This window comes from Bombyx mori, chromosome 16, assembly GCF_030269925.1.
Source record: "Bombyx mori chromosome 16, ASM3026992v2".
Classification (NCBI taxonomy): domain Eukaryota; kingdom Metazoa; phylum Arthropoda; class Insecta; order Lepidoptera; family Bombycidae; genus Bombyx; species Bombyx mori.
The window spans coordinates 14,164,366-14,177,419 of NC_085122.1; the positions used below are offsets into that span (position 1 = coordinate 14,164,366).

The 13,054-nt window shown below is 37.6% G+C and overlaps 1 protein-coding gene across 2 annotated transcripts in view; it reads right to left on the reverse strand.

Annotated features, from left to right (window-relative positions):
• Positions 1-9,072, reverse strand: part of LOC101736510 (ubiquitin carboxyl-terminal hydrolase 32) — a 29,338-nt gene extending 20,266 nt beyond the window's left edge. For both annotated transcript variants that reach the window (XM_021352523.3, XM_012696866.4), the window contains exons 1-4: positions 8,884-9,072; positions 8,576-8,810; positions 8,133-8,448; positions 2,481-2,709 (exon numbers count right to left, since the gene is read on the reverse strand). In XM_021352523.3, coding sequence (XP_021208198.2) covers positions 2,481-2,709; positions 8,133-8,448; positions 8,576-8,810; positions 8,884-8,941 — 838 coding nt within the window. In that variant the 5' untranslated portion in view covers positions 8,942-9,072. The remainder of the gene's footprint in view (positions 1-2,480; positions 2,710-8,132; positions 8,449-8,575; positions 8,811-8,883) is intronic.
• Positions 9,073-13,054: the final 3,982 nt, after the last annotated feature.

Here is a 13,054-nt window from a genome sequence, read left to right on the forward strand (position 1 = left end):
TTTACTCTGAATAAAGTGCGCAAAGCTGAAGTCTTTCTCTCGCAAGTACATTTCTCTCTCACGAACATTAGGATAGAAAGAGGAAGAAAGAAATTTGATTTATATTCTTTCATCATGGAAGCGAAACTAGAAGTTTGCGGAGTTTGAGCACGAGTACGGTCGCAATGTTCGATACGAGTTCACCAGGCGTCTAGTGCTCGCCACGACACGACGAGCTCAAATAACGAAAGGTGATACATAATCATTATTATTAGTTCTGGCCTGACAGATGAGCACCGGCTCACGGCCAGGCTGCCGAGGTAAACAATGAGGGCAAGCGACAGACGCAAACAAATTAGAGATTAAGAAGATCATTTCAGTACTTATTGCGAATACTGAGAATTGTATCGTCGCCTACGATCAATGCAATCAAGAGTTTGTACAACCAAAGATCGGAAATGTAAAATGTAATTGACACGTATTAACTATGATATGGGCTTTATCAAGTCGGGTCTGTGATGGAGATTGAATAAAAATAAGAAGCCTGTATTAATCGTCAAAATATTATATTACATATTAATTATATTTATTTACTTCCCCTACCTATTCACAGGTGGTCTAAGAGGATATTCCAGCTACGCCCAGACAGGTAGATGAGCTCACGGGCTCAACCTGAGAGAATTTGTTAACACGAGCAGTACTTCGCAGAATCTACCACCGAATCGGAATTGCGACCCAGAGGATCTGGCGAAAAACTATGGGCGAATTACAATCCCCTTTTAGTTTGCGAAGTATGAAAAGACGAAAGAATTAATACACTACATATTATATTTTCTGCATTCTTAGATATTCCAATGATATTTATTGCACTGCACTCATTATACGGTTCCGATCCTCAAAAAGTAAAAGACGGGCCATATCACTTTGTTGCCCATCCGTGGGACGGGCTGTCTGCCTGACACTTTAGACGTTTGCGGATAAGACCGTTTCCAAGGATACCAATTTATATAGTAATGTAGTATGAATAAATTAGTTCGGAACAGCAAGTTCTACAGCCGAAAGAAGTCTTGAAAGTGTCAGGCTTCTCAGATATCACCGTGGAAAATTTTATCTTAGAACGAGTTAGAATTGTGAGGTGTCGCTTATAGTTCACAGCACTTGACAACTAAGAGAGCGAATTGAGAATAGTTTACGCGTATACGCGTGTATATAACGCATATATACTTTTGAAGTCGTCGTGGCCTAAAGGATAAGACGTCCGGTGCATTCATATGTAGCGATGCGCCGGTGTTCGATTCCCGCAGGCGGGTACCAATTTTTCTAATGAAATACGTACTTAACGAATGCTCACGATTGACTTCGACGGTGAAGGAATAACATCGTGTAATAAAAACCAAACCCGCAAAATTATAATTTGCGTAATCACTGGTGGTAGGACCTCTTGTGAGTCCGCACGGATAGGTACCACCACCCCGCCTATTTCTGCCGTGAAGCAGTAATGCGTTTCGGTTTGAAGGGTGGGGTAGCCGTTGTAACTATACTGAGACCTTAGAACTTATATCTCAAGGTGGGTGGCGCATTTATATTGTAGATGTCTATGGGCTCCAGTGACCACTTAACACCAGGTGGGCTGTGAGCTCGTCCACCCATCTAAGCAATAAATAAAAAATAAATAAATAAATTCATGTACGTGTGGACCACCTACACCGCCGCGCCGGTCGCTTCGTGAGTGTACGGGAAATAATTGTTACAATGCCAGATTTCAGTTTGTCTTCTAACACGCAAACCTAGAATGCCGAAATCGCTAAGATCGCTATTTTATTGTTTTTAATTAAGAATAACAATTAAAAAAAAACATTTATTATTATTAATTGTTTTGTGTTTATTTTTCCTGTGAATTTACTTCCGTAAATATTTCTGCTTCTGCTCGTTCAATTGGAGTGAATTTGTACTAATATTTAAGTGAAGTAACTAAATTATTTTTGTGTGTTTGCGTGTTTATGTATGTCGGCGTCGTAGCTCTCACAATACAGGTACAACCTTCGGTCCTGCGGCCTTGTCTGTGGTCCGTGCGTGGCGGCTCAGCGCGCACCCTTTCGATTTCATTTGACGATTGAGGAGTAACTGTATTGAGTGTACTGCTCTGAGTAAAACGTATTCGTTCCTCAATGAAATTAGCGCTCAGGGAGACTTCAATAGCTTTGATGGTCATACTGATGAGGTTTGTTTGATACACCATTTAGTGCAATAAAAAAAAACATTAAAATCTTGAACAGAAAATACCGTCTCGTTCTTGAAGCGCCAATGATTCAAAAGCAGTTTAAGTACGACGAGTACTCGTAAGACGAGTAGTTCACAAACTACCTACTATCTGGCTGTAACACATTTGACACTTTTAAGTTAACATCTGTATAAAGTGGGAGATGTGATGTGGGGGTGTGCGGGGTGCGCGGGGGCGACGCAGTGACACGTTCACCGGGGGGGAGGGGGTAGGTACTTACATTTCAATCTCTCGGTGGTGGGTCCGCGGCAGGCAGCGCTCAGTCCGCAGCACAGCTCCTTGAAGTCGACGTGTCCGTCGCGGTTCTCGTCGAAGGCGAGGAAGGTCCCCGCGACGGCGGCGGCGGGTAGCGGGGGGGACAGCAGCGGCCCGAGGCTCTCCGCGTCCAGCTGCCCCGTCGGGGCGCCGTTCCGGAGCGACCAGAAGCACTTTTCTAGCTCTATTATATCCTGGAAATGTTTCGATGCGTCATCAGCTGCTTTATTGCGGTTTATGATATTACACAATCAGTCAACACGATTGAAACACGATTCGTTAAAAATATATATCAGATATTGTAAATTGTTCTGCTGTTGTTTTTGTACTACACCATTACGTTAGCTGCGTAGTCTATGTAGCTATCTTTACCTACTGCTAAACAAAAATAATCGAAAAATCGAAATCTATCCTGAGAATCCTGAATCACATAGTGAAATATTTTACAAATCTCTTACAAATAATACGGACCCCTTAGTACATAGAATCGTCGAGTCGGCCGTCGTCTAGTTTTAATAATGCGCTGCTCGCTTGTGTCACTTACGAACCGTCCGTCCTTTTTTTAATGGGAGCATTTTTAGGGTTCACTTAATATCCCTTAATATCTCTCGGAATATAATATCTGCTGTTTATTTTCTATTGTAAACTGTAGACGTTTCCCTCTTACTGAAAGAGTACATTATATACCTTTTTCCTTCCTATCAATTAATCTTCAAAATCGAATAGATCCCCATAACGCTCGAGTAAATTCTCATAGGATCACAGGCTAGCGGCTAGAATACAACAAGAGATCGCCGTGTTGTCAGATTACAATTATTTTACAGAAGGTTTAGCTTGAGGTAATATATTTTAACTATTTTAGCATTATGTCTTTCAAAACAATAGTACATTGTGCACGCGGGATGAGATGTCCTACTTTTTTCCCGCGGTGCACATACTATTTTTTCTCCTACCAGGCCGAAAGTTCGACATTGTAAAAAATGAAAACCGAACTTTCGGCGTAGGTAGGGGAAAAAAAAGATATAATTCATCAGCGCTCGAGAATGCAAAGACATGATTTTTGCAACTTTGCAGTTCTTCCACTTCACGTTACGCTCAAGTCGTCAGACTTCCTAAACGCAGAATTTCTTTTTAACGTTCTATTAACCCACCTTAACTTTTAATTTTTTTATTGATTAAATGTGTGGACGAGCTCACGGCCCACCTGGTGTTAAGTGATTACCGGAGGATATAGGTGGTTTACACGGTTATTACACAATGTTTTTCCTACACGGTAGAAGTCAATCGTGAACATTTGTTAGGTAGGTACCTACGTATTATTAGCTTTACATCTGACGCGCTTCAGTATTTCTGAGGATCGCTTTTTTTCACTAAGCTGATGAGCTACCCTGACGTGATATATGAAGGACTTATAAAGGGTAGAGGTACTCAGCAGGATGCCGGGCTCTAGTAAATCTCATTATTCCTTCTTGGTTTTCTTGGGATCTAATGTGATTTGAGACACTGTACCAAACAATAAATTACTTTCGTAACATTTACATGAGTCAAGATGGCGAATTTCATATTGATCATAATTAACTCAATGTCAAACTCAGCAGTGAGACCTACATTCGCTACGCCGTGGGGACGAGTACGGAATCAATCGACCTTATCTGAAATCATTAAAGGCCTCAGTCGCTAGCGATAACGAGCCGGAGGACGCGCGCTGTCAGTGCGCAGTTACATACGTATGTACCATCGGTAAGGTAATTGGTTAGTCGTTTCATGAAAAACCTTTCTCAAGTGCTGCCACTTTTTTTAAGGGATTTTATGACCTGGTAACTAAGACCTTTAAGTCATGTCTTATTTTAATTTATATTCTTATTTTTACGAAAAATGATATTATGGAGTGAAATGAAATGAAGATGATTAATTTGAGGCATTAATCAACTGGGATGAAATTAAATGAAATGAGATGATGATAGGGGATGAAATATAATCTGAGTAAAATGGTGGTCATTTACTGAGATTGTTTCAGTGGACTTTTTGGAGAGTCCCGAGAAGTTACGTTCAGCGGCTTCGTTCCATTTTCCCACATTTGTGCACTTTCACAGATATTACAACAGTTAATAAACCATTGTTATTACACATTTAAACCTGAAGAAACACTAAATAGACAAAATAAAACAAATCACACAACTTCACTCCTCGCGTTCCCGCCAAAATGTCCTGCTGGTACTTTATATTTGAAAAGTACAAAATACAGATTAGTGTGGTATCGGACTGAGAAACTACAATTTAAAATTCGACGTAGTCCATAATGGAGGTAAATCATACATGGAAATGCTCGTTACTTCCTGGATAAATTTTATCTACATTTAATATACTCTTATAAACGTTAGTATGTATGTAATTATATTTCACATAGACACCGAAACGACAGGATCGATTATGATAAAATTTTAAGGATATTTTCATGTTGTTCTTCTAACGGCTTAAAGTTAAGTCAAACATCAGCCAGTAGAGCGGGCCCGCGTTGACTAGTATTCAATATGTTTATAGAAGTTATTGTATCGTGATTCCGATAGCAAAACCGCAAAATATCGTGGACATGCTTTATTCTACATGTATCATACACAAAAACTGAAAATAAAGTAGTAAATAATTTGAGCACAGCTCGGGCATTATGGGAGCAAAGTCACTGCAAGGCTACTAGTATTTATCATAAAAAAATTATTAATGGAGGTTTATTTCGAGTTTCTTATAAACTTCTTTATAAACTAATATAAAATATTTTAGGGATGTAACATCTTTATTTAGATGATACTTTAAGCTACATTCATAATCTGGCTTTCAGAAAGAAAAGAAAAACGTAGGTAATTGTAGTTGTGGTCGCAGTCTGTACATATGCACACGTGATATGACCATATCACTGATCATAGCAGCTAATGTTATGTTTATAATATGTATACAATTTTGTCTCCTCTTTTTTTTTTGTTCAGGGTGACATCTCCCAAATTTTTTCGGTGAAGATAAAAATCTGATTTGCGCAAAATACCCATAACATATAGGTCAAGACCATTTGGATTATTCATAAGCTTAACTTCTCTGATTTCTTAGAAACGCCGTTTTTTTTTCTCCTACCTAAGCTGATGGTGTAGAGAGACCACATCAGCGTAACCGGGCGAGTAGGTTAGCTCACGGCGCTCAAACCTGACGTTGTTGCTAACACGAACCCTAGCAAGAATCGTGCCAGAATCTACCACCGGACGGTAACGCGACGCGCTGAGAAGATCCGGCAAAAGCGTCGCATTATAGGCATTATATATAAGTAATTTAAAGAAAAACTCAATGATAGATCCAACCGATGCATTTAAATATTTCAAAAATATTCTTATTAGCTTGTCAATAAATTAAAATGAGAAATTCAATAGTAAGACATACAATGTTAGTTCAAAATTATCTTGATACATTGTTTGGAACAGTATTCAAATTAGTTCAACCACTAGAGATTAGCTTGCAATAAACATACGTACACAGACAAAAATCCGTTTAGAATTGTATTAGTACATGTTTGGGTACACAGATTACGTTGTGTTTGTTTTTCATTCTCTTCCACCCTTTATCAGTACTTCGTTACTGTTTAGAGCTACATTTTACAAGTACATCATGTTAATTAACATGAGATACAAGTGCACGACATAAATACGTACATTTCATATTGTAGGCTAAAATTGTGATGAAAATCAAATAAATGGATCTAAATAGAAAACAAACATGATAAGATAGCCTGCAGCACTACACGTAACATATAAATACAACAATTACTGTATTTATTTTTTGTCATATCTGGATATTATGTGCACGATTTTTAAGATTTTTTAAATTCCTTATCTTCAATGTAGAGAACAGTATTCTTCAGTGTATAAAATGATCCATCAAAAATGTATACTATTAATAATGTATACTACATTAAAATATACTACAACCGCTCAAGGCAATCACATCCCCATTTGGAGTCGTCGTGGCCTAAAGGATAAGACGTTCGGTGCATTCGTATCTAGCGATGCACCGGTGTTCGAATCCCGCCTGCGGTACCAATTTTTCTAATGACCAGTACCAATTTTTCTAATGACATACGTCCTTAAGAAATGTTCACAATAGACTTCCACGGTGAGGGAATAACATCGTGTGTGGGTGACTCACATGTATTTATTTATTTTATAATATTTTATTATAATTACACTACACAACAACACATACATACTTTATTTTATATCAACACATTCATTTATCACACAATCATACAAAACATTATTTACACTAAACAAAATAAAATTCACAAGCAAAGTCAGGCGATAACTGCAGTATAGCGGCGGTGATAATATTTCGCTAGTACATCGGTGCATAGACGAACCGGTCGTTGCATTTTTACCGATCCCCTGCCAACAGTCGAAATCTGACTTGCGAGCGTGCATCCTTTTGTAATTTATGCTTTATATTCCTACATCGTCTAATAAAAATCAAACCCGCAAAATTATAATTTGCGTAATTACTGGTGGTAGGATCTCTTGTGAGTCCACAAGGGTAGGTACCATTACCCTGCCTATTTCTGCCGTGAAGCAGTAATGCGTCTCGGTTTGAAGGGTGGGGCAGCCATTGTAACTATACTGAGACCTTAGAACTCATATCTAAGGTGGGTGGTGGCGTTTACGTTATAAATGTCGTTGAACGACGTTTTCACATGTGTGAACTTCTGCTTCAACAGCAGAATCGCTATCGAATGCAATTGATGCATTTCAGTTGAGCCTTAAAGGAAAAGCGGCTCCTATACAAGCAGACACAAAACAATGTGATTTTGCTACATGACAGCACTCAATCTTAGGTTTTAAAACCAGTGACAACCTACCTGGAAATGCTTGAAAGGGAAGGTCTACCCCACCTACCATATTCACCTGACATAACCCCTTCTAATTTTCACCTATATCATTCAATGGCACATGACCAAGCTGACCAGCGCTTTCATTTGTATGAAGAAGCTAAAAATGGATTGATTCTAGGATAGCCTCAAAAGAAACATAGTTTTTCCAACACGGAATTCATATATTGCCAGAAAGATGGGAGAAAGTACTTGCTAGCTATGGGCAGTACTTTGAATAAAATTTTTTGTTCCTTATAATTTAAATAAAGCTTTTATTTTGAAAAAGAAACAGTGAGAACTTTTTCCAGGTCCTAATATTTAGTATTATGAGAAATAGTCTGTAATAGCATATAGCAATAGGAGTGTGAAGATCAGATACATTAAATGTCCAAGACAATACTTATTTTTTTTATAATAAACAAACTAACAGTCTCATTACATCATACAATGATGCTATTCTACAACAATTTATTGATCTTATAAGTGTTTTAAAAAACTATTAGTTTGGAGAGATTTATAATTATAGTAAACTATGAGATGCATACAAAGTAATAAATAATGTTTCATATTTTAATTTTTTGTGAATTGCTTTGTACAGCCAATTGTTTTTATTTTATGTTTACCATGGTTGTTTATGTACACCACAAACTGTACACAGTTTACAGTAAACTGTTTACTACTACACTAGCAAATTATTAAGATAAAAAGCATACTCACCCTCTCTTCCAAATGAGTAACACCAGCCAAGGTCTGATAAAAAGTGGGGGTTTCCAGATCATAAACATCATTTACTTCAGACAGTAGCCATTTTGACAGCACTGTAGCATCTTTGTGTATGAGTAGCCAAGACCTAAACTGGTCAAATGTAACTTTGTCTCCTGCGCCAAAGAGGCCAAGGAGTATTTCAGCTGAGCGCTGCGCTGCAGTGGCAGGGAGAGACGTATTCTCCAGGTGCAGGGCTCGAGCAAAATCCTTTTTATATATGTATGAGCCATTATCTCCTTGATTGTTTACATACAGGGTCCACAGAAACCTTAAAATTTAAGATTTTTTTTGTACTTGAAATACATAGTTATAACGTTGACTGAAATTTTACAATTCATAAAACATCATTTCATAAGTGTTTACAATTCTATATTGTCATATGGATAATCTCTCACTTTATTTTCTCCTCCAAGTTGCCCTTAGTGAGGACTACTATGCCGCAGAGGAGTTCCTTGAATGCGATTCCCCTTTTGGTGCCTCCGCAGGCCTGGTACAACCATTCCGCAACATCGTACGGAACTCCGTCGCACAGAACCTCGTGAACAAAAGCCTCCAGGCTCAGTGCCGTCCCGTTCGCTCCGGCACATCTCTTGAATGCTTCTCTGATGCGTCTCAATTCACTATCGGATACTGTGAAATAAATTCACTCAGATATTTTCACAATCAAACAATACACTTCGACTATCTTTATCACTTTTCCTACCTCGTTTAACTGCATCTTCATACGTTATAAAACTAGGTTTTGAGTCTTTTGCACCCATATTCGCAAGAATGTAACGATCATAACATTTTTAGAGGCGTAATAAACACAAAGAAACAATTTAGATATTACAGCTGACAGCTCATGTTCTATGATCTGCTTCTGTCAGCCATATTCTCACAGATTACTTAATACGTTTGTTACTATGTATAATCTGCCCCTAAGTGTATTAACTATGTTCTGCCCACAGATGGCTCACTGAATTTGGCCCCTTCTCTTATTTTCGGATTTTTTATTTTGAATTATTTGTTCGTCGTTTTTCGTTAATGTTCGAATATAAAAATTGTTTGTTCGTCTTTTATTTATTTATAATTAATTAAACAAATGATCACCCTTAAGTTGGCCTACCCTTACTAGATATCTTTATTTTTATCGCTCAGTTTAATAAATTTTGATCAATTATCGTTTGTTCGGCGACTATTGGTGATTGTTCGATCATAAAAACAATTAAATTCTCAATTATTAATTATTTTATATCTAATAAGCAAACCATCACACAGCCTACATTGCGCATGCGCCGGTTTGGATTTTCGGATTTAATTATTTTTAATTATTTGTTCGTCGTTTGTTTGTTAATGTTCGAATGTAATAATTGTTTGTTCGTCTTTTATTTATTTATATTTAATTAAACAAATGATCACCCTTAAGTTGGCCTACCCTTACTATATATCTTTATTTTTATCGCCCAGATTAATAAATTTTGAACAATTATCGTTTGTTCGATGACTGTTGGTGATTGTTCGATCATAAAAACAATTAAATTTCCAATTATTAATTATTTTATTACCTAACGCTTAAATTGCGCAAGCGCCGGTTTTGTCAGTCAGCTGGCAATGGCCGTCTTTACCAGCGTTTTGTTAACAAGTGCGTTTATTCTTCTTAGTCGGACACTCTTGTCAGAGAGGTCGTGGTTGCGCTGACGCTGTATGTGCAGTAGGACCTATTAGGTCACCCATGCTCCCGACGACCGCTCTCCAGGCAATGCGCTTCTAGGTCTGGCGGTTCGAAGGGTTTCGAGTACATTCGACCATAGTGGACTCGGTTGCCTTCTTTATTAGGTCAGTCCAGCGGGTCGGTGAGCGGCCGCGTGATTTTCTGCCTTCCACCCGACCCTGGACTACCAGTCTTTCCATCAAGTGCTCTTTTCTGGAGATGTGACCAAAGAATTTTAAAACCCACAGTTGCACAGTGCGTTTAAACTGTCTAATTATTCCTTATGTAGATAAAAAAATATTGTAAACTTCAACTAACTTCAACAATACTTCTACAAAAAAATGTCAGTGAAGACGGCCAATTAGTTGTTAAAGTACGATTAGCGCGGTTTTAATAAATTCAGTTATTTTTAATGATATTCAACATTAACAAGCCTATAGAAATTTCAGTGATTTCTAATTATTCTAAGAATATTTTAGAAGTACAACTTTCGTGTTAAAATGATACTATTCATTACCATGCATTAGGAGATAGTTATGATACTTGTATTAATAAAATTAATAATTCCTAAATTCATTACGTGGTTCAAAAAATGTAAACTTCTTAGTTGAAATTATCAGCTATAAGTTGACGTCATTGTCAATCTGTTTTATTAGTTATTTGTCAATGTATCTAATGTAATCAAAGCAAATTTTACTGTTAATTGTAGCTTATTAAAACCTTATATTCAGTAAAGGTTTTCTCTTATTACAATTTAATAAGCTAAATAAATAAAAAATGGATAGATATCTCCGCCCTGAAAGATTTGATATCGACCCGTCAGATAGCTCTAGTACGAGAGCTTGGATACACTGGCGTAAAACTTTCGAAAACTTCATTTTCGTGCAGAAGCCGGTTCGTCCGCCAGAAAAATGGACAGCATAAAGTTTCAACTTTTGGTAAACCATATATCACCAAATATCTACACATATATAAGCGAAGTTACGAACTACGAAGAAGCGATCACAATACTGCAAAAACTGCATGTAAAACCAAAAAATCTGGTTATGATTTTGTGGCTGTTGATGCAGAAACAAACAAAAACGATAGCGTACGTGATGGTTTCATATCCGGTATATCATCGCATAAAATCAGACAAAGGCTTTTAGAAAACTTAACTCTAACACTTGATCAAGCTTACAACCAAACACTCTCTCTAAAAACTGCAGAGATCAATTCTCAAAACTTCAATACTGTCTCTTTAAATGCTGTTGCTCCAAAAGAACCAACAAACCTCTTCGAAATTACAAACTCTGCACAAAGAGACCTGCTCTTCTGTTAATAATCCTCGACGACAAAAATGTTTCTTTTGTGGGGGTCAAATACATCCTCATAAGAACTGTCCTGCATTTGAAAAGACTTGTCAGCTCTGTAACAAGAAGGGGCACTTTGCCACTGTTTGTAGAAGCTCTTCTAAATCTACAAATTCTGTGGTAGTAGGTACTGAAGATCTTTCCGCTTGTATCACAGCAGCGTCACCTTCTTCATTACGTAAAGCTACTGTACCCGCTTATATTCGAGGAATAAGAGCAGAAGCACTTCTCGACACCGGCAGCTCCATCAGTTTTATAAATGACAACTTTGCAAGACTATGCGGGTTAAAAAGAAAATCCTGCAATCAAACTATTTATATGGCCTTTCTTAATTATACTTCACAAGTAGAAGGTCAAACTTGGCAAACCCTGAAAATCGGAAATCATAGATATGATAATGTGAATCTTCTTATCGTGAAAAATCTTTGGGCTGATAATTATATCGGCCATGACGTCCTCGAAGAACATTAATCGCTAGAGTTCTCTTTCGGTGGCCCAAAACATCCACTTCAAGTATGTAACGTAGCTGAAGCATCAGTACCAGCTGTACCGCTTTTTGCGAATGTATCTCCCAACTGCAACCCTATTGCTATAAAGTCTCGAAGGCACAACAAAGAGGATAGTGAATTTATTAAAGAAGAAATCAGAAACCTTATAGCAGAGGGCGTGATTGAAGAAAGTAAATCACCGTGGAGGGCCCAAGTACTAATAACAAAAAGCGAAACTCATAAAAAACGCCTTGTAATTGATTACTCTCAGACAATTAATCGTTACACAGAACTCGACGCGTACCCTTTACCAAACCTTGAAGACTTAGTTTCGAAAGTGGCAAAGAATACATTTTTCAGCCTAATAGACCTGAAAAACGCGTACCATCAAGTACCTATACTACCCGAAGAAAGAAAATTTACCGCTTTTGAAGCACTGGGAAATTTGTACCAGTTCAGGCGTATTTTTTTTGGAGTAACAAATGGTGTTTCGAGCTTCCAACGAACAATCGATTAGATTATAAGAAAAGAGAAGCTTCAAAATACATATGCGTATCTTGATGATATTGAACTATTTCTGGCCGTACTCTTGAAGAACACGATTATAACTTAGAAAGTTTTATGAATGCCGCAAAGAAATACGGTTTAACACTGAGTATACAAAAATGCAAATTTTATCAAAAGTCAATTAATATTCTAGGCTATAATATTCAAAACCACATAATTAAACCTGACAATGAGCGACTCAAGCCACTGATTAATTTACCTCCACCAAGCGATTTACCGATCTTAAGAAGGACACTCGGCATGTTCGCACATTATTATAAGTGGATTCCAAAATTTTCTGAACGGATCCACTCACTTGCTAATACGACGATTTTTCCACTCACAAGCGAGCAAATTAAATGTTTCGAAGGCTTGAAAAATGATATCGCAAAGTCTTCTATACATGCAATTGATGAAAATATACCTTTTACAGTGGAAACTGACGCTTCCGATCATTCCATTGCAGCAGTACTTACACAAAATTCTAGACCAGTGGCAAAACAACAGTGTCGAATCGTCATCTAGCACCATTGGGTTCAGAAAGGGTAGATCTGTGAATAGATAATGAACACACTATTGATTATCATAACGTCGCAGAACCACTTCCGGAAACAGAAGACCAAAACTTGGAGATTCCTTCATCTAATGAAACGGGACCTGTGGTACATGATAATAGCAGAGAGCTAGAGACAGAATTACCATCATCATCACCGCCGGAACCAACACTTATGATTTACTCCATCTTGCTAAGTCTAATTTAAGTAAGTCATGGCAAGCCTACTGGACAGAGTCCAG